A 26,849-nucleotide genomic window follows, 5' to 3' on the forward strand; every position below is an offset into this window, starting at 1 on the left:
CCGCTCCCCGTCCCCCCGCCCCACGGCCCCGCTGCCCCGCCCCGGCCCCGCTGCCCCCACCTGCGTTCGCCACCGGAAGCGGGACCGGTGCCCCGGAAGCGGTCGATGGCTTCTTCCGGTAGCCGCGGTCCTCCGGCCCGCCAGGGGGCGCCGCCCCGCCCCGTCATGACTATGGCGGCGGCGGGGGACAGCGGCCGCTGGCCGGAGCGGGTGGGAGCGGGACCCCCGGGGCCCTCCCCTGCCCTCCCCGGGGCCTTGCCCCCCGTGACGGCCGCCTTCTCCGCTTCCCCCCGCAGCTCCCCGGGCTCTGCCCCCCGCCCCGCCGCCGGGATCCCTTCGTGCGCCGGCGGGGTAAGGGGAGGCCGCGGCCCCCGCCTCAGGGAGGGCCCCGGGCCTCGGCCGCCAACCACCCCCGGCTTCTCCCCCCTCAGCAGGCCGCGGCGATGAGGAGGAGGAGGAGGAGGAGGAGGAGGAGGAGGAGGACAGAGGTGCGTCCCTGCGCCTTCGCTTGGGGCAGGCGGGGGAAACTGAGGCAGGGAGTGGGTGCTGAGGGGGCTGGCACCCAGGTCCCCGCCGCGCCCGGGGTGCCCAGGACCTGTATGTGCGAGAAGGCGGACAGAACAGGGAGAGACCTCTCACAAAACCTGATTTTTTTTTTTTTGCTTTTTTTCACCGGTTTCCACCTTTTCCAGTGGATTCGGCGGAAACCTCCCTGCTGAACAAGCTGATCCGCACGTCCCTCGTGGAATCCAGCCACCACGTGGAGATCCTGCAGCAGGACCCCAGCTCCCCGCTCTTCTCCATCAAAACCTTCGAAGAGCTGCCCCTGTGAGTCGCCAGCAGCCCCCCCGGCTCGGCAAAGCACCAGAACCACCATCAAACCAGCCCTTAATCCTTTTTGTTTTTAACAGGAAGAAAGAGCTCTTGCAGGGGATTTACATCATGGGCTTCAACAGACCATCCAAAATCCAGGAGACGGCTCTGCCCATCATGCTGGCGTATCCGTGAGTAGTTAACGCTGCACGGGTGAGCCCCGGCTCCCTTCGAGGCATCCCCGGCGTCGGGACGTCGATCCGGGGACGCCCAAACCCTTGCACACCGCTAAGCAGCCTTTGCCTTGCAGGCCCCAAAATCTGATTGCCCAGAGCCAGTCAGGGACAGGGAAAACGGCAGCTTTTGTCTTGGCGATGTTGAGCAGAGTTAATGCCGCTGAGAAATACCCGCAGGTAACGTAGGAAAGGGAAAGCTGACGCAGGAGGGGTTTGCCCAAGCGCTCGAGACGCAGAGCTCTGGTTTTTGTCCCCATCTCTGATTTTATCCGCTGGAGAGGGGGGACGATAAACCCCCCGGGTACCGTCGCAGCAGCAGGTAGGACAGAAAGTGTGGTGCACGCTAAAGGGAGACGCTTTTACTCGCTAGCAGCAGATTAAGCCAGGCTTTAGATAGCCTGGAATTTAAATTTTGAAAAGCCACTGCGGAGACTGCTGGTTTTCTGGTGGCTTAAACGCCCCTGCGAGCCCCAGTCACTGCTCTACGTGCCGAGTCAGCTCTGCCAGCTGGTTACGGCGATTTAAAGCCTCTCATCCCAAGCGTATGGGCTGACTCGACCAGTTGCTTTAAAGCTGGGCGCAGAAACAAACCGCCCCGTGCTTCAGGAGACAAATTTCCCCCTCAAAAATAGTGACAGCGACTTCTTTCTGCATGCATCCCTCGAGCTGTGCTGCGTTCCCTGCTCCCTGACCTCTGAACACGACCGACTACGTGATCCCGCTGCGCTCTTGAGGGAGTTTAGCCGTGCGGGATTTTCCTGTCCTTTCTGTCCCTTCGAAATACTTTGTCGTCTGCCCACTGTATCCCATCCCGGTAGCACCCTCGACTTTTGAAGCGAGGCATTTCTCGCCTGACAGCTCTGTCTCCCCCCCAAAGTGCCTCTGCTTGGCTCCCACCTACGAGCTGGCCCTGCAGATTGGGTGCGTGATCGAGACCATCGGCCGGTTTTGCGCTGACATCAAGGTGACGTATGCTGTCCGGGGAAACCGAGGTGAGTCCGGTCCTGCCGAGCACAGCTACCGGCACTGTTAACGGGAGCATTGAGTGAGTAGAGGGATCCTCCTTTAGCGCCTTGAGCTACCGGGAGCCGTGCAGACCTCTGCGAAGGCACGTAAAATAGTGTCTATGTTCCCCCGCCCGCTAAGGAGTCTTTTTTACAACCACTGGCTGCTTCCAGACTCCTCCGTAGGCCGTAGGGAAGTGTCAGCCCTGCTTACAATTTAAATCTCAAGCTCCGCTTTGCACTGACCCCCCTCAAAGGCCTGAATCTGAGACAACCGAGGGGAAAAACGCGCTCAAGCGGTGAAAAACGCCTCGTGTTTGGAGGCGGTTGGATGCCATTTCCCTTCTCTGGCAGTTGGCGCCGGGCTGGAGGAGCAGATCGTCATCGGGACTCCGGGCACAATGCTGGACTGGTGTTTCAAACGGAGAGTCGTAGACGTGAAGAAGATCAACATGTTCGTGCTGGATGAAGCCGACATCATGATCGACACTCAGGGCCTCTCCTACCAAAGCATTCGCATTCAGAGGTGAGTATTCCTGATGGCTGGCATCCCTGCTTTTGCCCCGCTCTTTGCTCAGCTTTGAGGGAATCGGCAGCAAAAGAGAGCTCGTCCCTGTGATGTCGAAGGGGCGTCCGGGGAAATGTGAGTCCAGGGATGTGGTTTTCTGTAAAACAGCGTCCGTGCAACGTACGGGAGGATTTTTATTTCGCTTCCCTTTCCTTTGAGCCATTACGACCCTTGGGTCAGGTTCCCTTTCTGTCGAAAGCGACACAAAATCAGCTTAAATTAGCTTTTTTTTCCCTTTCTAATGAGTACATCAGGGCACCAGGCTGCTCTCCTGGGCTAACAAGTCATTTGTTTCTTTTTTTTCCCCCTCCGCTCCAGGGCTTTACCCAAGGGCTGCCAGATGCTGCTGTTCTCGGCCACCTTCAAGGAAACCGTGCGGGCATTCGCCATGCAAATCGTCTCCAACCCCATCGTCATCAAGCTGCGCGAGGAAGAGCTCACGCTCAGCAACATCAGGCAGTACTTCTTCGTCTGCAGGAGCAGGGAGGAGAAGTACAGAGCCCTCTGCAACATCTACGGCAGCATCACCATTGGCCAGGCTATGATCTTCTGCCAGGTAAAGCAGCTCAGCCTGCCCAGGGAGGTTTTTGCAGTCGGCGATAACAGAAATGGTTTATTTGCCAGCCTGGATGTGGCAGGGGGGCTCCTCCTAACACCCTCAAAATTGAGGAGCGGAGCCTCAGGAGGGGCGGGGAACGTGTCGCCAGCATTTCAAGGCAGCCTTTAAAAGCGGCGTTTTAACAGCATCTCCCTTTGCCCGGCTTCCGCAGTCCCCAGCACAGAGAAAACGCTGCGTTCCCTTGCCCTCTGCGCCGCGTGTCCTGGTGGGGGCTTCTTGCTCGTCCGCATCATTTTTGTTTTATTTTGAGGCGTTAAAAAGGCGCCGGGAGCTCCCGGAACAGGGGACTTGGGAATGAGGGGGGAAAATATCGGTGAGGGCTTGGCCAGGAGCGACAGCAGAGCTGCGGTGAAACCTCAGCTCGCCTCTCCCCGTGCGTCCAGACTCGGCGGAGCGCAGACTGGCTGTCGGTGGAGATGAGCCAGGACGGGCACCGGGTGGCCATCCTGACAGCGGAGCTGACAGTGGCCCAGCGGGCCGATGTCATCCAGCGCTTTCGCGATGGCAAGGAGAAGGTCCTCATCGCCACCAACGTCTGCGCCAGAGGTACCTCCCAAAAAACCAGCACCCCTTGCCTTCCCAACGGCTTTTCCTGGCCTCTGGTCCTTCTGCTGGCAACACAGGCTCCGGCAAGGGATTCTCCGTGACCTCTGGGGCCGGCTGATCCCTTTCCATCGCCCTTCTCTCGCTTTTATTTTCCAGGGATCGATGTGCAGCAGGTCACCATCGTGGTGAACTTCAGCCTCCCCACCGATCAGAACCACGAGCCGGATTTCGAGACCTACCTCCACCGCATCGGGCGAACGGGACGCTTCGGGAAGAAAGGCATCGCCTTCAGCATGGTGGAAAGCCAGAGCGTGGGGCTCGTGCAGATGATAGAGGAGCATTTCCGTGAGTATCCGCGCATAGCCGCCTCTCTGGGAAGCACTTTTGGGATCGGTGAGCCCCCTCCGGCTTGTTTCCCACCCACGAACGGACCTTGTTGGGCCGCTCTTCTCCCCGGGACCTGTCCCGCCCGGTACAGGCGACAGACGCAGCTCTCCTTTCGCCCCTCACCCTTTTAGGGTTGGGGTTTTTTTTTTCCTCCCTAGCAGCCAAATTTTCAGAGAAACAGCCGAGGAGCTTGTGTGTGACTGCCAAGGGACGTCACCAGCACCCAGGGTGCCTCAGCACCTTCCCCCCCCGCCCCCCCCCCCCCCCCCCCTTCAGGCATTTTATCTGCCTTTATCCCGCAAATCCCTGTCCTGGTGCCCCGGCTTAGCTCGGCCCTGGCTGCAGGAGAGAAGCCGGCAGCTGAAATCACCAAGGTTTTCCCTGACTGCGACTCGATTGTCAGTCATAAACGTCACAAGGATTTTCCACGGGATTCGCAAGGTGCCGTGGCTGCGCCGGCGGCTTTTCAAATCCCGGTACCCGTGTTCCCTGCCATTTTTAGGGAAAAGAAGCTTATTGCAACCTTTGGGCTTGCAGAAAACCACGTCCCTTCCTCAGCTCCGTCCTCGGAGCTGCTGAACTGTCTTGGCAGCTTGTCCTTTAAATTTAAAAACCAAACCAGCCCGCGGCAGACGCCTGGCAGAGAAGACACGAACCAGGTAGCCTGGCGAAGATTATTTTGTGTACGAGCAAGCAGAAGCGTCGGACAACTGCGATGAGCAGCTCGAATAACCACAAGGCGGACGAGTCCAACCGCAGCCGCGGCCAGAATTAGCCAAAGGAGCCTGGCGTGGGATTTCCACGGGATGAAAATCCAAGTGGATGAACTCCCAGCCACCCGACTTCTCACTTTTTAACACCGTGATGTTGCGATTCGATGGCCGGGGCTGCCCGATGAGGGTAACGAACCTTCCCCGTCCCGCGTCGCTTCCGGAAACGTAACCCGACTCACCGCTTCTTGCTTGGGCCACCTCTTGCTGCTTCAGCTGCCTCGTCTTGGCCGCTGCCCTTCGCCCAGCTCACGCTCTGCTCTTGCCGAATTTATTTGGCTACCGCTCGAAGGCCACAGAGCGGAATCGCTACGGCAAGCGCGCCTCAGGGAGCTTTCCGGCCCGCGCGCGTGCACGCAAGCAGCACGAACGTCGCTCGTGGGGCAGCTGGGCTGTTTTTACCCTGGTTGTGCCAAACGCCAATTTTTTTTTTTTCTTTATTTTCCTTCCTACAGAGACCAAGATCAAGCAGCTGGACCCGGACGACATGGACGAGCTGGAGATGCTGGAAAACTGACCGAGGAGCGGGGATTTGCTCCCCCAGCTCCCGAGTTTTGGTTCGAAATGGGAGGAAAAGTTACAGGGGAAAATCTCCCCGTTCTCTCATAACTTCCTAACGCAGTTTGGTTTTCGTTGTGATGTTGTAGGAGCAGGCAGCGGTGGGGGAACCCTCAGACCCAGGGATTATTGTCCTCGGTTTTGTTCCTTGTTCCATCTTTGAGGTTTTCACAGCTGTGACTTTGCGTGGCTTGAGGGAATCCCCTGAGGGGCTTAAGACGGGGTAACGTTCCTCAAAAATGGGTCTTGGGGTGCTCGGAGTGGTCAGAAAACAGGGAAACTCCGGTAACTGGCCCAAAAAATCTGCTCGTCTGCCGGCAGCAGCGGCGGGGCGGCATTTCTGCCAGCAAAATCTGGGAGAAAACTTTAATAATAAAATAAAAAAAAATTAACCCAGCCTCGCTAGATGGCAGCAGGAATCCGCCGCTGCCCTCCCAAATCCTGGTGGGACCCGGAACGCCAGCGTTTGCGCGCCCTGTCCCCAAAGGGTTTATCCCTTCGCTACCGCCAAGCTAATAAAACGGAATTATTTATAATTACTAGGGTGGTGCTGTTCCTCCCTTCCCCAAACCCCTTGAAATTTATCCCTTATTTTCCTTGCAGAATGATTTTTATTAGGCCAGGGTGTTGACAACGCTGTCGTTTGCCGGATCTGCCCACACCCCCCAGCTCTCCTCACTCCTGCTTTTCGAATTTCTTCCCAAACCCGCCCTGTGCTGGCACAAAAACGCACCCGGAGGCGCCTGGCAGCGGCCAGAGGCCTCACCCCGGCTCTGCGACCCCCCCCCCCGGCGCCCGGCTTTAACCCATTTTGGGGATTTCAAGCCTGAAAAAAACCCCACTTTGCAGCTTGTCTCACATTCAGCATTAATTTTTGGTAATGAGAAATTAATTCTAATTCAAGAATCGGGGTGGGGGGACGAGAGAGGGCAGGTGATTTTCGGCCGTTTGCTTCGGCCGTGCGGCGTCGGGGCTTTGCCGGCCGTTGCCAGATCCCCCCCGGCCATGCCGGCAGGAACAAGGTGAGCCTTAAAGCCTCATCCCGCAGAAAAAATCTTAACTATTTGGGAATCTTTATATATTTTTATTATTTCTTTTTTCCCCACCTCTCACGTTATCAGCACCCCGAGCCACTTCCCTGCCCTGAGGACGCTCCTGCGTCCCTGCGCTGCTCCCCCCAGCCCCGGGGCTGCCCAAAAGAAAAAAACAAATAAAAATCCCCCAAATTTGGGGATAATGTTGCACAAATGCCCTCTTTCAAGGAGAATTTCAGCGCTCCGGCCCCCACCGGCATTGCGTTACAGCGCTGCCACCCCCCATCAATGTTTGATGGGCCGGGGCGCGGCCGAGAGCGGGAGATGAAATATCAAACCCCGCGCGCCCGGCTGCCCCCCGGCTCCCAGACCCCGCGGGTTCCATTGAGGCGGGCAGGGTGGTGGCCTATTTTCCCCTCCTTTAGCCAGAAAAAAAAAAACCCGAGGGCTGGGGGTGGTTAACGCTCCGAAATCAATTTCCCCCCGCAGAGCAGAGGGTGATGCAGCCACTCCTGCAATGAGCACGCCCGTCCTCAGCCCTGAGATTGCAGGGGCTCAGGCGGGTGGCGGCAGCGGGTTCCCCCCCGGGCCCGCGTGCAGGCAGGTTTATCAATAATTAAGGGTTAATCAGGGCCGGGCTTAATTACCCAGGGGTAACCGGAGAGCGCAGCCCTGCTTCGGCACCCCGCCGGCGGGGCTCGGTGCCGGACATGGCGCCATGGAGCGCGGCTGGGCACCGGCGCCACGTTGGAGGGCGGCCTGGATCTTCTGCCTGCTGCCGGCGCTGGTGGGGGGTGAGCAGAGACCCCGTCCCCACCCCGCGGGGAAAATTGGGGAGGTGGGGCGGGGAACGGAGCGGAGCCCTGACCAACTCGCCGCACCGCTGGGCCAGGGCAGCCGCTGGTGGCCGGCGAGGCGGCTTACGAAGAGCGGACGGTGACGGGGGTCCAGGGACGGGTGGTGGAGCTGAGCTGCGGGCCGGCAGCATCGGCCCCGCCAGCGGCGGTCTTCTGGAGCTTCGTGGCCACGGGCTCGGGGCCGCCGCGGGCCGTGGCGGTGGGCTCGGGCCCGGAGATGGCAGTGGCCCCCGGCGCGGGGACGCTGGGCCAGGTGACCCTGCGCAACGGGACGCTGGAGCTGCGGGAGCTGCGGGCGGCCGCCCAGGGCCGCTTCCTCTGCCAGGGGCTCTTCCCGCAGCCGGGCCGGCTCCGCGTGGGCTACGCCGCCATCCTGCTGCGCGTCCTGGGTAAGGCGCCCCGGGGCACCCCGCCAGCGCCGCGCTCCCCTCGCTCGCGGCGAAGCACCGCTAGCCGGCGGAGGCTGCCGCTGGCCAGCGTAGTGTGCCGCTGGCCAATGAAGCAAGCTGCTAGCCAGCGAAGAGCCCTGCTAGCCAATGTAGTGCCCGCTAGCCAACACAGAGCCCCGCTAGCCAACACAGAGCCCCACTAGCCAACAGAGCCCCACTAGCCAACACAGAGCCCCACTAGCCAATGTAGTGCCCTGCTAGCCAACACAGAGCCCCATTAGCCAACATAGAGCCTCACTAGCCAACATAGGGTCCCACTAGCCAACACAGAGCCGCATTAGCCAACACAGAGCCCCACTAGCCAACGTAGAGCCCCACTAGCCAACGTAGAGCCCCACTAGCCAATGTAGTGCCCTGCTAGCCAACACAGAGCCCCACTAGCCAACGTAGAGCCCCACTAAGGAAGAGCACCCTGGGGTGGGACAGGAGGGATCTGGGGGCTCCCAGCAGGACCAGGGCATGGGGCCGGCAGCTTTGGGAGCCGCTCACGGCTCCGTGCCCCCAGTACCCGTCTCCAAGCCCTTCGTGCGGCCGACGGCAGCAGCAGCGGCGGAGGGGGCGGCGGTGGCCCTGACGTGTGCCGTGCGAGAGGGGACGGAGCCGCTGAGCTTCTCCTGGCAGCACCGGCAGCCCTGGGGGGGTCCCCCAGCGTCCCCCGGCGAGCTGGGGGGCTCCGGGGCAGAGCTGCGCCTGACGCCCGCCAACCGCAGCCACGCTGGCTGGTACGCCTGCACCGCGCGCAACGAGGTCAACAACCGCACCAGCGAGCCCGTCTACCTGGACATCGTCTGTGAGTGCCCGGGGCATGGCCCCACTTCCCGGGGTGACCCAAGGTGGGGGCCTCAGGCGCCAGCTGTGGGGGCATCCTCGGGGCTGAAGATGCCACCATGGTATGACCATGGCCACCAAGCAGCCTGCCACCATGACGCACCCATGGCCATCATGATGCCTCCATGGCCACCATGGCATGTCCATGGCCAACAAGCATGCTGCCACCATGATACATCCATGGCCACCATGGTAAGGCCATGGCCAACAAGCACCCTGCCACAATGATGCCTCCATGGCCACCATGGTATGGCCATGGCCAACAAGAATGATGCCACCATGATGCCTCCATGGCTACCAAGCACCCTGCCACCATGATGCCTCGATGGCCACCATGTTATGGCCATGGCCACCAAGCACCCTACCACCATAATGTATCCATGGCCACCATGGCATGGCCATAGCCAACAAGCATGTTGCCACCATGATGCATCCATGGCCACCAAGCACCTAGCCACTGTGATAACTCCATGGCCACCATGGTACAGCCATGGCCAACAAGCATGTTGCCACCATGATGCATTCATGGCCACCATACACCTAGCCACCATGATGCCTCCATGGCTACCATGATACGCCCGTGGCCACCACGCACCATGCCAGCATGGTGTGTCCATGGCCACCACACTCCTTGCTACCATTGTATCTCCACGGCCACCATGCCAGCATGGTGTGTCCATGGCCACCACACTCCTTGCTACCATTGTATCTCCACGGCCACCATGGCAGCGTGGTGTGTCCACGGCCACCGTGCACCACGGTATGTCCATGGCCACCAGGTGCCATGCCACCACGGTGCCTCCATGGCCACCGTGCACCACGGAATGTCCATGGCCACCAAGCGCCATGCCACCACGGTGCCTCCATGGCCACTGTGCACCACGGCATATCCATGGCCACCACAACGCACCCTTCTAAGGAGGCTTCACAGGTGGCTTTCCTGCCAGCGGGAGGATGCCCCGGGGGGGGCCGCACGCCCTCAGCGGGGACATCGCGGTGGCTGAGGGTCCCCGTGTCACCACAGACGGCCCTGACGAGCCGGCCATCAGCGTGGAGCCCTTCTCCCCCGAACCAGGGGGCTTCTCGGCGGGCGAGCGGGAGGACGTGGTGCTGAGCTGCCTGGCTCCCTCCAACCCCCCCAGCCGCTACATCTGGCTCCACAACGGCTCCCAGGTCCACACCGGCCAGACCTACGCCATCGCCGCCATCGCCCGCACCCAGGCAGGCACCTACACCTGCCTGGCCGAAAACACCCGCCTCCAGACCCACACCCAGGCCACCATCGTCCTCACCGTCTACTGTAAGTAACCCACCGGGTCCCCCCGGGGCGAGATGGACCAAGGCGGCTCCCGGTGAGGACGTGGGTGCGAGGGGGGATTTGGGTGGGGGGTCCCCACCCCTCTTCCCCCCGGCCCCAGTGCTGACGGTCTCCTGCAGATCCACCAGCCGGGAGCCCCAGCTGCTCGGCCCTGGCCACCGGCGACCTGCGGGCCGTGGCCCTGCGGTGCCGCTGGCTGGGGGGCTTCCCCCCGGCACGGCTGCGCTGGGTGGGCCCCGGGCCCCCCGAGGAGGAGGAGGAGGAAGAGGGGGTGATGGGGACGAGTTTTTCCATGGCCACCAGCATCCAGCCAGGGGTGGCCACCAGGAACAGCAGCTCCTTCTCCTGCCTGGCCTCCCACCCCGCGCTGCCGCAGGGGGCTGCGTGCGGGACCACCCTGTGTGAGTGCCGACGGGTGTCCCCCCCCGCAAAATCCCTCCCTGACCCCCCCCTCAGCATGGCTGCGGTGACCCCCGCACCACAGCCACACATGGGATGGGCACCCCGGGGCGACGATGCCCCAGCTGGGACCTCCAAAATGGGGTCCCCAGGCCAAAATGGTGGCCAAAATGGGGTCCCAAGGCCAAAATGGGGTCCCCAGGCCAAATCGGTGGCCAAAATGGGGTCCCCAGGCCAAAATGGGGTCCCCAGGCCAAAATGGTGGCCAAAATGGGGTCCCCAGGCCAAAATGGGGTCCCCAGGCCAAAATGGTGGCCAAAATGGGGTCCCAAGGCCAAAATAGTGGCCAAAATTGGGTCCCCAGGCCCCCCGCACCTTTGGGGGGGGTCTCCATTTTTGGGGGGCTGCACCAGCACAGCATGGCCGCACCCCGCCCCGACACCTCTCCATCCCGCAGGGGTCCCGGCCGGCGGCCCCTCCTGCACGGCGACGGCCACCAAGGGCGACGAGGACGTGATGCTGCGGTGCCGGTGGGAGGGGGGCACGCCGCCAGCCACCCTGCGCTGGCGGGACGGCGGGGGCCGGGCCTTGGGGGACCCCTCGCCCTCCACCACCATCTTGGTGCTGAGCGCCGGCGGCGGCTTGCGGGGCCGGGATTTCATCTGCGCGGCCGCCCACCCGCTACGGGCTGCCGGCGCCGAGTGCCGCCTCCGGCTGGGTAAGCCGAATCCGTCCCCCGGTGCCCTTCCCGCGTGGCGTTGGGGTCGCGACGTCCCTGCCGGCTCCGTCCCCCACAGATGTCCCCAAGCTGGAGGTGGAGAGGAGCGAGGTGGCGGTGCTGGAGGGCAGCGAGGCGCGGTTGGCGTGCCGGCGTCGCGGCGTCAGCCTGGGCGCCGCCATGGTTTGGTACGACCCCAAGGAGCGGGAGGTGACGCCGGGGTTGGCCAAATACCGCTTGGAGCGGGGAGAAGCGTGGGTCAACCTCACCGTCCGCGATGCCGAGTGGCCGGGGGACGGCGGGATCTACCGCTGCGCCGCCGCCAACGCCGTGGGCACCGCCAGCCTCCCCGTCCGCCTCCGCGTGGACCGTGAGTCCCGGGAGGGGTGGGTGGGGGGGTCACCGGGGTGGGTTTGGGGAGTGCCAGCCCCCTCCTGCCGGGCACCCTCTCGCCGCAGGCTACCCGGCCCCCCCAAACGTCACCATCAGCAAGCTGCGGTACATGCGGGCGCGTACCGAGGTGCGGCTGGAGTGGCGGACGCAGGGCGCCGGTAACCTCACCGGCTTCGTGGTGCAGCGGCGCCAAGCCAAAAAAATCCCCCGGCGGGCACCCGGCCCCTGGGAAACGGCGGCCGGCGACATCGAGCCCCACTCCCGCGACCGGCGCCTGGGGGGGCTGGACCCGGCCGTGGTCTACGCCTTCCGCGTCCTGGCTGTCAACCACCGGACGGCCGGGCACCCCTCCGAGGTGCAGACGCCAGGTGAAGTGGGGTGGGAACGCCGCTCCGCAGGGGCAGAGCGGGGTTTGAGTGGAGAAGAGCGACACTTGCTTCCCGGCGGTGCCGAGGAGCCGCGTGCAAGCGGCCGTCAGTAGGTTCCAGAGTGAACAGGCACAAGTTCCCACCTCCCTCCGCCCTTCTGGGCTCTGGCAGGCCTTGGCTGGGGGTGCCTGCTGCCCGCCGCGCTCCCTCCTCTCCCCCTGCAGGGCTCGCAGGCGGGCGCCTCGTTACCCAAATTACCCCGGGGCTGACAGCGGCCGCTCTCTTTTAGCCGAGCCTCCCTTCGAGGCCTACCCGGCGGTGACGGGGGCGGCAGCAGCAGGGATGCTGGTGGCCACCGCGGCGTCGCTCCTGGCCGTGCGCTGCGTCGCCCGCCACCGGGACACCCTCCCACGTGAGTGCCGAGGGCAGGGGGGCTCGGCCAGACCCCGAATGCCCACAGCTGCCGTCCATCTGTCTGTCCCCAGGGCTGCACGACCTGCTCTTCCGCACGTGAGTGCCCAAAGCCCCTTGCCCCGTGGCTCCGGCACGCCGACGCCGCTGAGACCCCCGCGCTGTGCCCCCCCCAGAGCCGGTTCCGGCGCCCAGGAGCCCATCGGCACGCCGGAGGATGCCGAAACAGCCGCGAGCGGGGAGGAGGGAGCAGCAGCGGCAGAGCCGGCTGCCCCCGGCGCAGCAGGAGGTAACGGCACCCGTGGGGCGAGCCCGGGGCTGAGCCACCTGCCCCGGTGAGCCAGCACCCACCGGTGTCACCAGGGGCTCTCCCACCCCTTGCAGAGCCGCTCTCGGCACTGCCGGCTGCCACTGCCGACCCACCGGTTAACACCACCACCACCGCGACGGCGACGCCGTGACCCCGCTGCCTTTTCCTCTCCTCTCCCTTTTCTCCCCTTGTTTCACGCCCTGGGACGGCCGCGCCCGCCTGCGCCGCGTTCCCGCTCCTCTCTGTGCGTCAATAAAGCCGGGGAGGGCGGAGGCGTCTCCCCAACCTCGGCTCCCGCGAGTGAAAATCAGCAGCTGGAAAAATATCCGTGATCCAGACCCGGCACAAAAAGTCGGGGCTGGCAGCAAAGGGGTTTTGTTTCTTTACGATATTTAAAATGCGTCGGGGGAGATGTACAATATTTTTTCTGGGGTGCAGCTGGCTTGGGGAAGGGAAAGCTTTTCTAACCCCCAAAAAATGAAATCGTGAGCAAGGCGAGAGGCTTCGCCGAAAACCTCGCGCCAGGTTTTACCCATGGCTACAAAAAGCGGCGCAGCCCGAGCGCAGGGATGAGCTGGGCGACTCCTGGTGAAACCCCCTCCAGCTCAGCCTTGAGACTTCAGCTACTTCTGGAGCTAAGATAAATATTTAGGCTAAAATAAATATTTTCTCACCAATCGGAGGAAAAAAAAAAGAAACAAACCCCCAAGGGCCGAAGCTCCGCGCTCAGCCCAAGGGCTGGCGCCGGCTGCGGTCACAGGTACCGTTTTGGGACCACGCTGGATTTTATGCGGGGCGAAGCCAGGCACGAAGCTTTGGTGGGGAGGGGAAGGGTTCCTCGTCTCCACCCCAAACTCCCCGTTTTCAGGCCAAAGCGCGGGATGTTAAAAATAGCCATTAGCGACGGCTTCTCCTCACGTCGGCGCAAGGGCGGAGGGAGGCAGGGTCCAGGGAAAGGGCTGAGCGGTTCCCGGCTTTCCTCGGCTCTCATCTTCTGGCGCGCGTGACAAACCAGAGCCTTTCTGGCCATTTTCTCCTGTATTTGGTTATAACCTGTTGGGAAGTATCGAGCGATGAGAACCAACCTCAGTTCAGCGCCCACGGAGTATCAATCCCCACTCCTGCCATAAAGCAGCATCACTCTCTCTATCATATCACCCCAAAAAATAAAAACCCAGCGCCCAAACCCTGCAAAAACTGCGTCACTTCAAAATACATCTCATTTCCAGCGGAACAGTACAGCTTCTTCGGAAAATATAAGGTCTCTACCCAACACAACCACGTGCAGGGTCGGATTTAAGCGAGCTCATTTAAAAATGCGGTTAAAAATCCCAGCGTTTGGGGAAAACAAAGCAGCCAGAGGTAAAACCCAACCACTCGCCTGCCAAGCTCTGCTGGAAACCGAGGAAAGCCTTGCAGCAGATCTTGCGAAGGGGAAAAAAAAAAAAAAAAAAAAAAAAAATCCAGCGAGGGTAAAGCCGTGCTGCGAGGAGCAGAGGAGAAGGCCGGGTTTAGGAGAGGAGATAAATGAAGAGGGAAGAGCGGGGATTTGCAGCGGCTCCGGGGTAGGTGGCAGGCGAAGCCCACGGGTTTCGCGGTGCGAGGTCCAGGGTGCCGGCAGAGGGGTCGCGGGGAGGTTCAGAGTTAGGCAGCTGTGGCTGGGAGGACGCACAACCCTAAAAAAAGGCAAAAAAAGCAATTAATATATTTATAAATAATACGATAAAAGGAAAAAAAACCCCACACCTGCTGCAACACTTAAAACAGCCCACCGAGAGATGCTGCGAACAACGGAGACGGCAAAAGCTTCCTCCTGGGACAGAAACCGCTCCCCGAAAACGCCACGGCTTGCAAGGCGGCTCGCGGCACCTGCAGTGCCTTGCTTTGCCCCGGAGGGGCTTGCAGCAGCTCCAGCCCCCTTCCCTTGCCAGCCCCGCGGCCGGCGCTGCCTGGAAAAATCCTCGCTCGGTGAAAAGGCGGCTGTGCGCGGGTCGCCTCGGGGCGGCCGTAATTGTAATTTATGCACCTCATTTCTGGGGTTATGCGCTCTTGGTTTTTTTTAGGGCGGGGAGGGAGCGCTTTACAAGCACCGGTTTATTTACTCTGATTAAATCTGGAAAAGGAAAAATAAATAAAAAAAAAAAACCAAACCCTGCAGTTACATTGCAACACCTACCTCACGCTGTTTCCGAGGGGCAGGCGGGTTTCTTGCAGCCGTGCGGGGCCGGCGGGAGCTGCTTCAGCGCGACTCGTTCCATTCCAGAGGCCGCCCAAGCCAGCAGCATTCCCTCAGACCACGGAGTTAAAAGCGCAGTCGAACGGGATCTTGCCTTCTGCAAGCGGGAAGGTGAGACAGGCTGGATTTTCGCCCGCGCTGGATTTTTTTCTGCAAACGTTACGGGTTATTGGAGGCCTAAAGGCACAAAGCCTCACCGAGCCGAGCTCTGCTTCTCAAGCCGCGCCACACGGACTCAGCCGAGGTTCACTTTTCGTTATTTATTTTCTTATTTACCCAGCGGGTTCTTCCCAGGGAAACCGAGAGAGGACGGAGGCGTTCACGGAGAGGAGGGCTCGAGCACCGCGACGCCGAGCTGCCGGGGAGGCGGCAGCAGTCGGTCACAAGCATCAGACCCGCTTCGCTAAATCCCTGTACCAGATTCCTCGGACGTGCTTCTCGCGCCGGTAATACGCCACGGAGAACACACTCCATATTTCCCATCGTTGTTCTTTATATTATTACAATTTTTTTTTTTTTTTTTTTTTTTTTTTTATACACATAACCAGGCTAGTTTCGCGGTGCGTGGCTGGGGGCGAGGGGAAGGCGGGGCGGGGGGGAGGAATTTCAAGGCATAAATAATATAAAAAGGCAACCATTTTTAAAAACAAGATACATTCATATGACACTACTACAAAAAAAATAAATAGTGACTCTCTCTGTTATAATTAACATCCCTCCATCACTCCCTTTCAGCGACTCTGCTGTGCAGTTTCTGGCGTTTAGCGGGGACAACGGTCGCTTCCTCAGGTTTCCTGCAGCTGGAGCTGCCGAAGGTCCCCAGAACCGTCTAAGGTGACTCCGGATGAATTCCATCCTGGCTTTTCCTTACAGTCCTTCGAAACAGGCTGCAGAATAAGGGGACTCCAGCTCAAAACGTGGTTCGACGTTTCCGAGTGCACGCAGTTGTCACCTGCAAAGCGAGAGCAGGGTGGGTTGGTTGGTGGTTGTTGGGTTGGGTTTGGGTTTTTTGATGTTTTGTTTTTTTTTTTTAAGTAGATCATCATATTCAAAAACCGGGCAGAGGTGGCACCTGGGGATGTGGTTTAGTGGGCATGAGGGTGTTGGGTTGATGGTTGGACTGATGATCTTAGAGGGCCTGTCCAACCTTAATGATTCCTAGTTTTACTTCCATTATAAATAATCCAGCCACCAAGCCAGGAAACATGAAATTGCTACTCTGCCCTTAATTGGTTTAGTGTGGACTTGGTAATGTTAGATTAATGGTTGGACTGGATGATCTTAAAGGTCTTTTCCAACCTAAACAATTTGATGATTCTATCGTCTCCTCTTTCAACTCAACGGACCCACGAACCCAAATAAATTCAGATTAATAAAAGCAGGTGATGCTTTTTTGAGCTCAGGTTCATTCCCACCGTACCAGGCACAAAACATTAGGCAAGAGCTCAGAGCGTCGGCTCTATCGGAGCACGCCGACGGCACTGATACCGAATAGGTCACGCCGATCAGGTCAGCCCAACTCCCACCTCCATTTCGGTGCCTGCTCTTGCCTACGGGACAGCTCTAGGCCGTCACGGATGCCTGCTCGTTAGGGGAAAACTCCATGAGGTAGCATTTCAGCAGTTTCGGGAGACCGCGGGCGTGCCGTAGGTGCAGGCAACCGCGAGCCAGCGTAAATCAGTCACAGCCTCGTTACCTGGAGCGCGCCCGCTCGATGAGCTCCCTTTAGAGGCATCAATCACGAAGGGCTCGACAGCCACAGGCACCTGAGCATCGCCGCTCCCGCGCTCCACGATAGGAAAGGCGGAACGCTTCGTCCTTCTCAAAAAGCCAGGTCTTTTGTGGGCTTAATTACTAGCTTCCCCGTAATAAATTCAGCCCTCTACAGCTGTCCTACAGACTACTGCCGGCTTCAAAGCCGGGCGCTACCCTCTCCGGAATGCCTTACCATCTGTGTAATCCACGGAGAGCCGGTTCACGCCTTCCTGACAGCAGGGATGCTGGGCGGAGGGCTGCTCTGCTTTCTCCTTGCCGTCGTCCTCCAGCCGGGCGCTGCACTCCGGGACGGCGGAGGCCAAGCACATGGCCACCATGACGTGGTGATTGAGAGGTTTCATCTCCAAACCGTCCTGCTGATAAGGTGCTACGATGGGCACGACGGGTAGCGCGGTGCTGCCGAAAGTGCCGTTGGTTTTGGTGAAACACCTGCAGACGGGACGTAAGCCAAAGCGGGGTTACTCAGAGCTGCTTCTTTCCACCACTTTATCTTGAGAAACTGCGATTTTTTAAGTACTTTACCGCGTGTCATTCACTGCAACAACAGTCAGACAGCTTGCCAAATAAGTTTTACGTGTATTTTTGGATCAGTCCTGACATTACGAAAAGGATCGAGCACTTTTTAGTCCCAACAGAGAGCCGAAAACATTCGAAACATGCGCTCGATCGCTTCCCCCATCGATTGTGACCCGATGACCTGACTTGCGAGTCCATTTCTCCATCAAGGCAGCCCCATAAAACAGGTTTTCACTGCCAAGAAAAAGAGCTCGAGGTTGAAACCCAAAAAGCAAACTGAAGTACCTTGGAAAAGAAATACTAAGCGTTATCGGAGTGAACGCAAATTAGAAAAATATATGCAATATTATAAATATAAACCCTCCCTCTGCTGCGCAACTCAGATTGTGGCCTCGTAATACGTGCGTAAGGCTGTGAAATTGAAGTTAAACTGCTAAATCAATTGTTACAGCCAAGCTATTTAACCTTTAAACAAAAAGGAGCTGGACCTGAAGAGACACGCATACCACTGCAGCAAGGAAAATGCCTCCAGTGTTTGGAGCCCCGTGAACAACGCGGCCTCAGCGAACATTTATATACGCAATTCCTATGTGAGAAAGCCCCCCCCCCCCCCCCCCAAAATCATCACACTTCAGTGTGGTTTTATACAAAATCATAATTACCGCAGAAGTAAAATGTTCACTTGTACAGTTGCCATAAACTTTGGGAAACTACCCCCCAAAAGGCTCCGCGTTCCGCGGCGCGGAACAGAGATGGATCCGCAGATAAAAGAAAAGCATCGGAATAAGGACGGCGAGCGTTCACACCCACCGCGAGCCAGCGACAACTCCGAAACGCTCCCGCGAAGGCTAAACAGGCTTTTTTATATGCTTATACGGATACAACTCAGAGCATTAATTTTTTTTTTTTTTCCCTGCTAAATTTAAATATACCCGTCGCCCGTTCTGCTCATGGTGAGAAGCCTAACGCATCTCGCTGTCGGTAGCTGGTTATTGCTGGCGTTTTGAAATACCAAAATGGATAGCTGGGCTAGGGCTGTTCAGGTGCTAGCTTATCTGGTAGCACAGCACGGTTCTTTAGAGCGATCCTGGCCCAAAACCGAGCAGAGCCGATGGTTACAGGGCTGAAAGAGGGGGGAAGATGGACTTTGGTATCACCAGGGACAGGGTATCAGCCATCAGAGCCTGCTTTGACAGCAGCTCAGCCCGCAGCAAAGTACCGAACTCGCATGGATTTAAAACCGGGAGACGTTAAGCTTGGCAATCACAGTAAGATCCCGCCCAAGTCCCATAAACCACTTTTATTCCATTAAAAAAAAAAAAGTCACGGCGATGCATAAAAACATCACGTTGGAGGGATTTGTCCTACAAACTCACCTGGAGCCTCAGCTTATGCTTTCCCCTGAAAACCAGGACCAGTATTGCCAGAACTTGAAAGAGCAACAGAACATCCACAAATAACACAAATTTTCTAGGGGAGGAACTGGCGCAAGCTTCCCCTCTGGCAGATGTTTCGCTCGCAAAGCCAAAAACACGGGACAAGGTGGGGATGGGGCTGCGGCATCGCCCCGGGAGCCGCTCCCCTCCCGAACACAGCAAGGACAGAGCAGCACCAACCTTCGCTCTCCTATTTTGTCCTTCCGCTCCCATAACTGCCTCCAAAATCATTATTCCAAGTACCAAAATACCACAGAAGCCACTGAAGAATCCACATGAAACACATCTGGTCTTCAAACAAATCCATTTATTAGTTTGCCTTTCTCTCCGCAGAGGTTTTGACTGCGCTCACTTATTTAAAAAAAAAAAAAAAAAGATATTCTTAGAGGAACCCATTTAAAATGTTTGGTTTTGCATGTTTATGGAGCTTTCTTTTTAAAGACACAGAGGTCGGTGTATTCTTTGTATTACTGTGTGGGCTTGAATGATGTTTCAAGACAGCAGTTCAGCTTTTTAAGCTTAAATAACCACATTTTGATGGAAACTAGCCATTGGTATATCCAGAGCAGAGTGTGTGTGAATAGCGGTGTAAAATCTCTGCTGCAGAAAACACATTTTCTAATCAGTTCTCGGTGCTAAAATCCTACTAAACTATAATCTGACTTAAAAGCCCGCACCGGCATCATTTAGATTTAAAGAGCTGGAATAAACAGGCCCATACTGGTTTATTTGAAATGTGTATTTCAGATTTCTGATCAGAATAAAGCAAATTTGCAATGAAGAGAGATCTCAAAAAAAAAAAAAAAAAAAAAAAAGAATTCCTCCGCAACCATCAGGAATCTAGAAAGCTTTAGTGCAAAAGCACCAGAGAAGGAGGGAAAAAAAAAAAAAAAAAAAAGAAAAAAAATCAGTTCTCAATCCTAATGTAACAAGCATAAACCACATTCGTCTTACCGGCTTTGTCCACAATAGCTAAGCGGGTATCCGCGTTTCAGCAACTCCTACCTCTGGCAAGCCTCCACGAGCAGTTACGAGAGCATAAAGTGCTAATTTAGACAGAAGACCGAGGGATTTCACCGCCGTAATAATAAAACCCGCTCCGAGATGGCTCTTGCTGAAACCAGCCATGGTAGCCAGCTATTAAAATACGCTAAAACCTTTCGGATCCGTTCGCGCGCGGTGGCAATTCGCACGCCTGCTCGATTCAACCCAAACCTGCAACCAGCGCAGGCGCTGGGGGGAAGCGGGCGCGTTTGGGAGGGCGCAGCGCCAAGGTGGGGCGCAGGAGCAAGGCCACGTGCACCCGGAATGCTCAGGAGCTGGAGACCGTCACCCCGCTGGAGACGCTTCCACCTGAACCTACCTTCCTCCTGTCACGCGGGCGTTCCGCAGAGGGCATCGCCTGCCCTCGGCACGCAAGGTGCGATAATTCGAGGGCGGGGACGGGGCACGGGTCCTCCGTGCGCAAACAGGAGGCCAGACGGAGGGGACAGCCCTTGACGTGCGTAAAATAGAATCATAGAATCGCAGAATCGTAGAATTGTTTAGGTTGGAAAAGACCTTGAAGATCATCCAGTCCAACCAGTAACCTACACTGCCAAGTCCGCACTAAACCAATTAAGGGTAGAGTAGCAATTTCATGTTCCCTGCCTTGGTGGCTGGATTATTTTTAATGAAAGCAAAAACTAGGAATCATTAAGATTGGAAAGGACCTCTAAGATCATCAGTCCAACCGTCAACCCAACACCCTCATGCCCACTAAACCATGTCCCCAAGTGCCACCTCTGCCCATTTTTTGAACCCCTCCAGGGATGGGGACTCCCCCACCTCTCTGGGCAGCCTGTTCCAATGCTTGACTACCCTTTCCGTGAAAAAATTTTTCCTAATTTCCAACCTAAACCTCCCCAAATAGCTACAAGATTGAACAAAAATGGGGGGAAGAAGACTCCAGCCCTAAATGTCCACTTGCCAAAACCTACCGACTTGACTTTCTCCTCCTCCTCGCCCCAGCCCATACATCCCTGGCCCCTGGTGTAATATTTCGGCACGTTCCTGGTCCTCCCCGTTCCCCTCTCCCATGTCCTCCTTCCACTCCCCCAGCACCAGGAGGGGAACAGAGCGGTCCCGGCTGCGCAGCTCTCCTGCCAAACGGGGATTAATGGTCCCCGCTGGGGTAAGCAGCTGTAAAGGACAACTTGTTTCTCTATCAAGCAGTCAAATATAGAACAGGGATGTGAAAATTCAAAGTTCAGACCCTGCTGATGACCCATCTGGGAGGAAGAGTACAGTTGCAGAGGACGGAACCCCCTTCTCCCTGCTTTCTTAAGAAAAGAGCGATTAAAAATTGAAATATGCTCAGAACTGGAAATCAAGCTCTTAATTACAGCCCAACGCATAGAGCGTGTTCTAAATGACGGCCAGTCGCACACATCTTGATGACTGCTGTTACACAGCTTGCCTTGAAAGCAGAAAATTGCCTTGTAACGACACGGTAGCCGGCTTTCCCCCGGGACCAGCCGTGACACCGCTCCGGACAAAGCGTGCCCAGCTCTGCAGCCCGTCTCCATATTTACAGAAGGAGGAAGAATTTAAAGCCTATTCTAAGTTAGATTTTAAAAAGTAAAACCATGACAATGAAGCGAGCGTGCTTTCCGCCTTCAGCAACAGCCTAACTTCACCGCGGCTCCTCCAGATGTACACCTAAAGGCAGCTGACAATTTTAACAAGGCAGAAAATTCAAAGTATGATTGAAAAAATCCAGAATCTCGCCGTCAGAGCAGTCCAGCACGTCTGACTTTCAGTCCTATTTTTAGTCATTAAAATAACCAGAGATTTAGTCAGAAGCCTGGAAGGATATTCTTTAAAACTTTCAAAAGTGAAAAACCTAATAAAAATCCAGGCTCCCAGCTACAGTGCAGAAGACAGATTTTTCCCTTATTCTAGACAAGAATCCTCCTTCTCACGCAAAACTGTATCCTGCACCAACAACGGCTGGCCAAACCGCTCCTGCAGGCCTGAAGAACCTCAAATCCCGTGTTTTATAAAGACCAGCGCTGTGAAAGCAAAGCCGTGGCTCCAGCTCGTTGGTGTTCTTAAGAGAACGACGGGAAACCTAAAGTACGGAAGACCAATTAAATCCTGTTTGACAAACTCCATATGGAATGAGTTTGTTATCTCAATACTGACGAAAACACAGGAAATAAGGTTAAAAAAAAAAAAAAATCACACCACGCACACAACAAACATCATCCAGGAAAAAAAAAAAGATAAAAAAAAACCCAACCCAAAAAACAACATCCAGTGCCCAACCGGCCTCGTTTCCTAGAGAGCATCACAGGAATATGTTGAGCAAAATGAGCTCTGGGGGTTTAATAACTGGCTTTATTCCATCCCAGAGAATCACCAGCCGCTCTCCTTGGGCCATACGCCGAGATGGAGCTCCTCCGTACCCTCAGCCGGGACTCGCGCTCTCTGCTTTTGCACGCCCCGGCTTTAGCACAGCGCACAGAGCCGGGGCTTTTAGAATCACAGAATTATTGAGGTTGGAAAAGCCCTTTAAGGTCATCCAAGCCCAACCATTAACCTACACTACCAAGTCCGTGCTCGTGAAGGTCCTGCCTTCGTGTGAGTTCTACCTCACCTGTTATTGTTCCGACAATTTCGGCAATTGATGCACTCTGAGGGCTCAGCCTGCGGCACTGCTGTGTACATCCCACCGCCCTGCAGCAGGAAGGATTAAAAAAAAAAAAAAAATTAAATTGCTATTTGAACATATAGGAGATGGTCACCGAGAAGGCAGTTCAGCTCCAGCCAGTGCCCCAAGCCCTTGGGCTTTGCTTTCAAACTCTAATCACCTTATCAATCTTCAGATCCGTGCCCCGCAACGTGGCATGGCAACACTGAGCCATTATACAAAGTCAGGCGGAGGGGTTTTTGCCAGCATGTGTGTCAGAGAAAAGCAAATAACTGCAGCTTAGACAAGTATGTGGTAATTTCCCTGGTCTGTTTTCAGCTTAATACGCTCAGGTTTAACTTAATAAACACACTGTAAATATGTTTATTTTTAACACCGATGACAGACATGAAAGCAAATCGCTGTTCGTTAGCAAACTGTGCCCATTTGGGGAGACAGGGTATTAAATTTGCAGGGCTGATGTCACAACATAAACCCATCCCACTTTCCTGTAATTACTCCGATTAGATCGGTTTACTCCGCTACACTGATTTTTGAAACATTTCATATTTTTACAGATGGGGTAATTCCTTAGCCAGCAATGACTCTGGGTGAGAGGGATTTTGTGTTGTTAGTTTTGGCTGAAGGGGCCATTACAAGCGAGTAAAAATGCCCAGATTAACACATACCTCATTGTTAAAGACTAGGCGGACACTGATGCGGGAGCCGCTTGAAAACGGCGCTGCGGAGCCGGGCTACCGCGCCGCGTTTCAGGAGGGGAGCCAGTTTGGGAAAGCTCACCTGATTTTGGGGGTTTCAAGTGGTGGGTAACCTCTAGCAATCCCTATTTCTGCAAAACCAGGGCTTACCCTTAAGTTTTTGAGGCCACTCAGCGCGATAGGGAGCGCTGAGGAAATGCCTAATTAGTCTTGATTACCATCCTGGCCAGTTTCTCTCTTCCTCATTTAGCCCAATCAATGAAACAATAAAGAGAGTCCTAACAAGGATAGGAACATCCTGTTCCTCCGCGCTGCCTCACCCGCGTGCCAGTCCCGGTCCTTCTACATGGGAAGAGATTGCGTGACTCAAACGTCCTACAGCATGGCAGGGGGGAAAGGAAAAGCCCAACCCGGCCAACTAATCGCCAGCGAGACAGTGTTGCGTGTCCCATCTCGCGGCGCAGAGGAGCTCCAAGCACCGAGACCTGTGTTACCATGTGTATATTGCCTTCCTCCCAAGGAATAAAAAAAAAAAAAAAAAGAAAAAAATAGGAGGGACAAAACACCAATGCAAGCCCCCAAGCTTCCTCACGGGCGAGCTTTTGAGCACTGCAAAACCTTCGCGTCCTGAGGGCTTGTACAGTTGGAGGCTTTTGGAGAGCTTCACTTGCTGGGAGGTTGTGCACAGGTCCAAAAAAACAGGGTTTGGGCCCCAGCTGCTCTTGAAAGCAACCAAAAAACAGCACTTCTTGCTACACGAGCGGACCAAAGACAGAATCAGGTGAAGAACCAACTGGTCTGGACTCAACGCTGGAGTGAACTGAAGTGGCAACTACTGTGCAAGTGCTAATTTGTTGTTCAGTAAAATGAAGTGCTTGTGTTCAATTACTAACACAAACAATAGCCCCATTTTTTTTTCCTCCAGAAACAGCATGGGTTATTCAGACTTTTGAACTTTTTCTTTCAGTTTTCCTGGGCAATGTTCACAGTTTTGAGTAAGTTTAGTAAGTTTGAATGCAAGCCATCTGTTTCCATAGACAATAATGAAATCATTATTCTCTCTTGGAAACGGGACACATTTCAGCAAATGAAGTATTTTTCCACAGCATGCAAAGGCTGGATCACAGACTGAAATTACGTTTTTAATTTTATTTTAAATTTCAAAACAGAAAAAAAAAATGAGCCTGTCTCAACAGTCACAAGCAAGGGACTGAAAAAAAAAAAAAAATAAAAAAAGACAGCGTTATTAGGTTGCTGCATTTCAAGATGTTATGGGGCATTTTATTTTATGGAACCTCCTGCTACATTCGTGCTTTGCCATAATTAATAGCATTGCTTAGAGTTACAGATCTGAAACAGGTGGGGGAAAAACGGGTGATCCATAAAGCTGCAGAATAAGCAGCTATAATTAAATCTATTTAACTTGAAGATTGAGAAATACCATATGTACAAGTAAAGTATCTCAGCCCAGCACTGAAGCATTCTCAGAGCTAACATGCTGTTAGGAGGAGGGTAGAGGCAGATTTCCCAGAGTAAGTGGAATTCTTGCTGTCATCTGATATTCTCAAATGAAAACCATGATGTTTGTATCACAAATATCAGCCCAGTTGCTTCCTCTGGGATAAGTAATTTAGTGGAACTGGCTGTTATCAATGGATGAGTATTTCCCCCACCCGAATCCAGTCTGCTTCTACAGCCTCCAAGTAAATCCCAAGGTCTAGCCCGAGCCTTCCACCCGGTGTAAGAGCTTACGTTCACAAGATGGTGGGAATGTTCGTAGTCCACGTGCGTCCTGGACAGGGAGTTGCTGTGCCCTGGGTACAGACCAGCTCCTCCATTCATCATCCCATTAACTCCGTTAGCAACTTTATGGTGGACGTGCGGGCAGCTGTTGCCGAGGCTGCCGTTGCTTATGAAGTTTCCGTGGATGCTGCCGTTGACTCGGCTTGTGCCGGGTAAGGTCGTGTACTCAATCATTTGCCCATTGATATCCGCCCCTTGATAGAGATAGCCAGGAGGGTCATATTCTGCAAAAGACGTTATTACCGAAAACGTCATTTATTGCCAAATGAGGACTCAAGCGAGCGTCTCTAAGAAACAAAAGAAACTTGAGTTTCTCTTTCTACAGCTTGTGTAAATGAACCGTAATATCTAAGTGCTTAGTGTACAAATGTAGAAGTGGAAAACAGCCACATCCTGGAGAACGGACCAGGAACGTTGGTCTGAAAGGACTCAGCTGACGCCAGTCACTACGAAAGGCGTCCTAAAAACAGGCCATTTGTGTCATCAATAGGCCCTCTGCTATCTCTGCGAACTGCTTCCAGAAAACGTCTCTGGGCCGCAGTTGAAGACACTATCTTATCTTGCAAGAAGTTTTGTTTCATTTCTCTTTGTCAGAGAGTAAGGACATTTAAAAATAACCCCAGGCTGTGGAAAGAGCAAGGCTGCTTTATGCATTAGGAGCAGAAAAGACGACTGAAGGGATTCTGCTGGCACAGAATCGTTTGGTGGGTGCAGAGCCCCCTGCAAAGCGTGCTTAAGCCCCAACGTGTCTGCTCCAGGCTCCTACTTGCAAACTGGCAGGTTCTCCTTATTCACACCTCTCTGAAAGACTTGGACGTTGAACTCCATTTTACTGTGAAGGGACTGAGAGGTAGCAAGGGACTTGTCCTCCAAGTGCTGCAAGTTCTTTTTCTTTCCAGATACACACAAGAAAGGGGGAGAGCCGGGGTTTAAGTCTCCGCATTTTAACAAGTACTTACGACTACGCACAAGTTTTGCCACTGCAATCAGCAGAAACCTATGTAGGTGCTTGAAGTTAAACGTAAGCTGCAGAAACTTTGCCCAGGAACTTCACAAACCGCTCTTTGGGTGAAACTGCAGCACAACTGTGCAGCAATGCAGCAGGGCAGCGAGCATCAGTGCAAAGAAATGGAGACACTCTCAAAAAAACCAAAAAACCCCAAACCAAACCCAAACAAAAAAATCTCACGCATCTTCACCTAAGCCACACCTAGAAAAGCACAAGTCTCTAAATAAATGCCAGTTGGCTTATAATAGGAAGCGGCTTCCCATTCGTAAAACGTAATATGAATGCTGCTGATTTTACCCCGATAATATTTTCATCATGAAAGGAAAGCAGAAATCACTCACTCTGCATGGCGTTTTGCTGACGGTTCTTCCACAGGCACATGGCAATGAAGACGATGAGAATAAGGACCATCACCCCAAGGACGCAGCCCACGATCAAGTACAGCATGTCACTGCTCCGAACGGGGCCGTTTGAAGGTCCAGCCCCGCTTCCCCCAACCCGGTCGGGGGGATTTGGTGGTGTACTCAGGTCCTTCACTGGATATTCGGATGCTCCCGGCATGCGTTTCACTGGAGGAAACAAAGAGACAAGGACGGGTACGTTCACTGAATGCGTTTTCTAAATGTGTTTTTTTCCTTGTGAAATGCAAACATACTTACTGCTGGGTTAGAATCCGAACGCCTCAAAAAGAAAGCTTCCAAGTCAATATTAAAACCTATAAGGAGAAGGCCAACTACTATTGGGTAATAACTATTTGCCTCGGAAAATGGTTATTATCCAGCTTGCTAACCCTCTCATTGAGGTCACTTGAAACTCGAACGAGCGACTCGACGTCCGCACGGCTAGAGCTGCGCTAACTCCCAACTCAGAAGAGCGCAAATCTTTCCACTTCTGAGGTCAGGAAAAACCACAACATGCATTTCTATCGCCTCACCACTGCCAGGCGACCTACTTTTATCTGATGTGAACCCTGCTAACCCCGTTTTCAGAGCCATCCCATTGAAGATACTGAGAGCTGATCAGAAAAATCACTGAAAACGAGATGCTAGTTTCACCCAGGAATTACGTTTACGTTAGTTTTCCGTACCGCAGCTC

At 55.3% G+C, this 26,849-nt stretch overlaps 3 protein-coding genes across 5 annotated transcripts in view; 2 read left to right on the forward strand and 1 right to left on the reverse strand.

The window, feature by feature from the left end:
* Positions 1–171: 171 nt before the first annotated feature.
* DDX25 (DEAD-box helicase 25) lies at positions 172–5,845 on the forward strand. Of its 3 annotated transcripts, XM_075723157.1 has the most exons (12): positions 172–264; positions 297–361; positions 427–488; positions 693–828; positions 912–1,004; positions 1,124–1,226; positions 1,927–2,041; positions 2,408–2,579; positions 2,940–3,177; positions 3,624–3,786; positions 3,943–4,131; positions 5,399–5,845. In XM_075723157.1, the coding sequence occupies exons 1-12, from the start codon at positions 172–174 to the stop codon at positions 5,458–5,460; spliced, it is 1,491 nt and encodes a 496-aa protein (XP_075579272.1). In that variant the 3' UTR covers positions 5,461–5,845. The 3 variants fall into 3 exon arrangements, with proteins under 3 accessions (XP_075579272.1, XP_075579274.1, XP_075579273.1); XM_075723159.1 differs by lacking the exons at positions 172–264; positions 297–361; positions 427–488 and having other exon boundaries at positions 700–828; positions 1,927–2,055; positions 2,425–2,579; XM_075723158.1 differs by lacking the exons at positions 172–264; positions 297–361; positions 427–488 and having other exon boundaries at positions 700–828; positions 1,927–2,050.
* Positions 5,846–7,253: 1,408 nt separating this feature from the next.
* VSIG10L2 (V-set and immunoglobulin domain containing 10 like 2) lies at positions 7,254–12,737 on the forward strand. Its single transcript, XM_075723354.1, has 12 exons — positions 7,254–7,329; positions 7,428–7,781; positions 8,347–8,631; positions 9,694–9,969; positions 10,107–10,388; positions 10,844–11,104; positions 11,184–11,474; positions 11,563–11,865; positions 12,155–12,277; positions 12,351–12,375; positions 12,453–12,582; positions 12,621–12,737. Exons 1-12 carry the CDS (start codon positions 7,254–7,256, stop codon positions 12,735–12,737), a joined length of 2,523 nt encoding a protein of 840 aa, XP_075579469.1.
* Positions 12,738–15,607: 2,870 nt separating this feature from the next.
* Positions 15,608–26,849, reverse strand: part of CDON (cell adhesion associated, oncogene regulated) — a 38,047-nt gene continuing 26,805 nt past the window's right edge. Inside the window, exons 15-19 of the mRNA XM_075723267.1 lie at positions 26,096–26,323; positions 24,695–24,969; positions 22,191–22,270; positions 16,771–17,027; positions 15,608–15,774 (exon numbers count right to left, since the gene is read on the reverse strand). Coding sequence (XP_075579382.1) covers positions 15,608–15,774; positions 16,771–17,027; positions 22,191–22,270; positions 24,695–24,969; positions 26,096–26,323 — 1,007 coding nt within the window. The remainder of the gene's footprint in view (positions 15,775–16,770; positions 17,028–22,190; positions 22,271–24,694; positions 24,970–26,095; positions 26,324–26,849) is intronic.

Source organism: Pelecanus crispus, chromosome 19 (genome assembly GCF_030463565.1).
Source record: "Pelecanus crispus isolate bPelCri1 chromosome 19, bPelCri1.pri, whole genome shotgun sequence".
In the NCBI taxonomy this organism is placed as follows: Eukaryota; Metazoa; Chordata; class Aves; order Pelecaniformes; family Pelecanidae; genus Pelecanus; species Pelecanus crispus.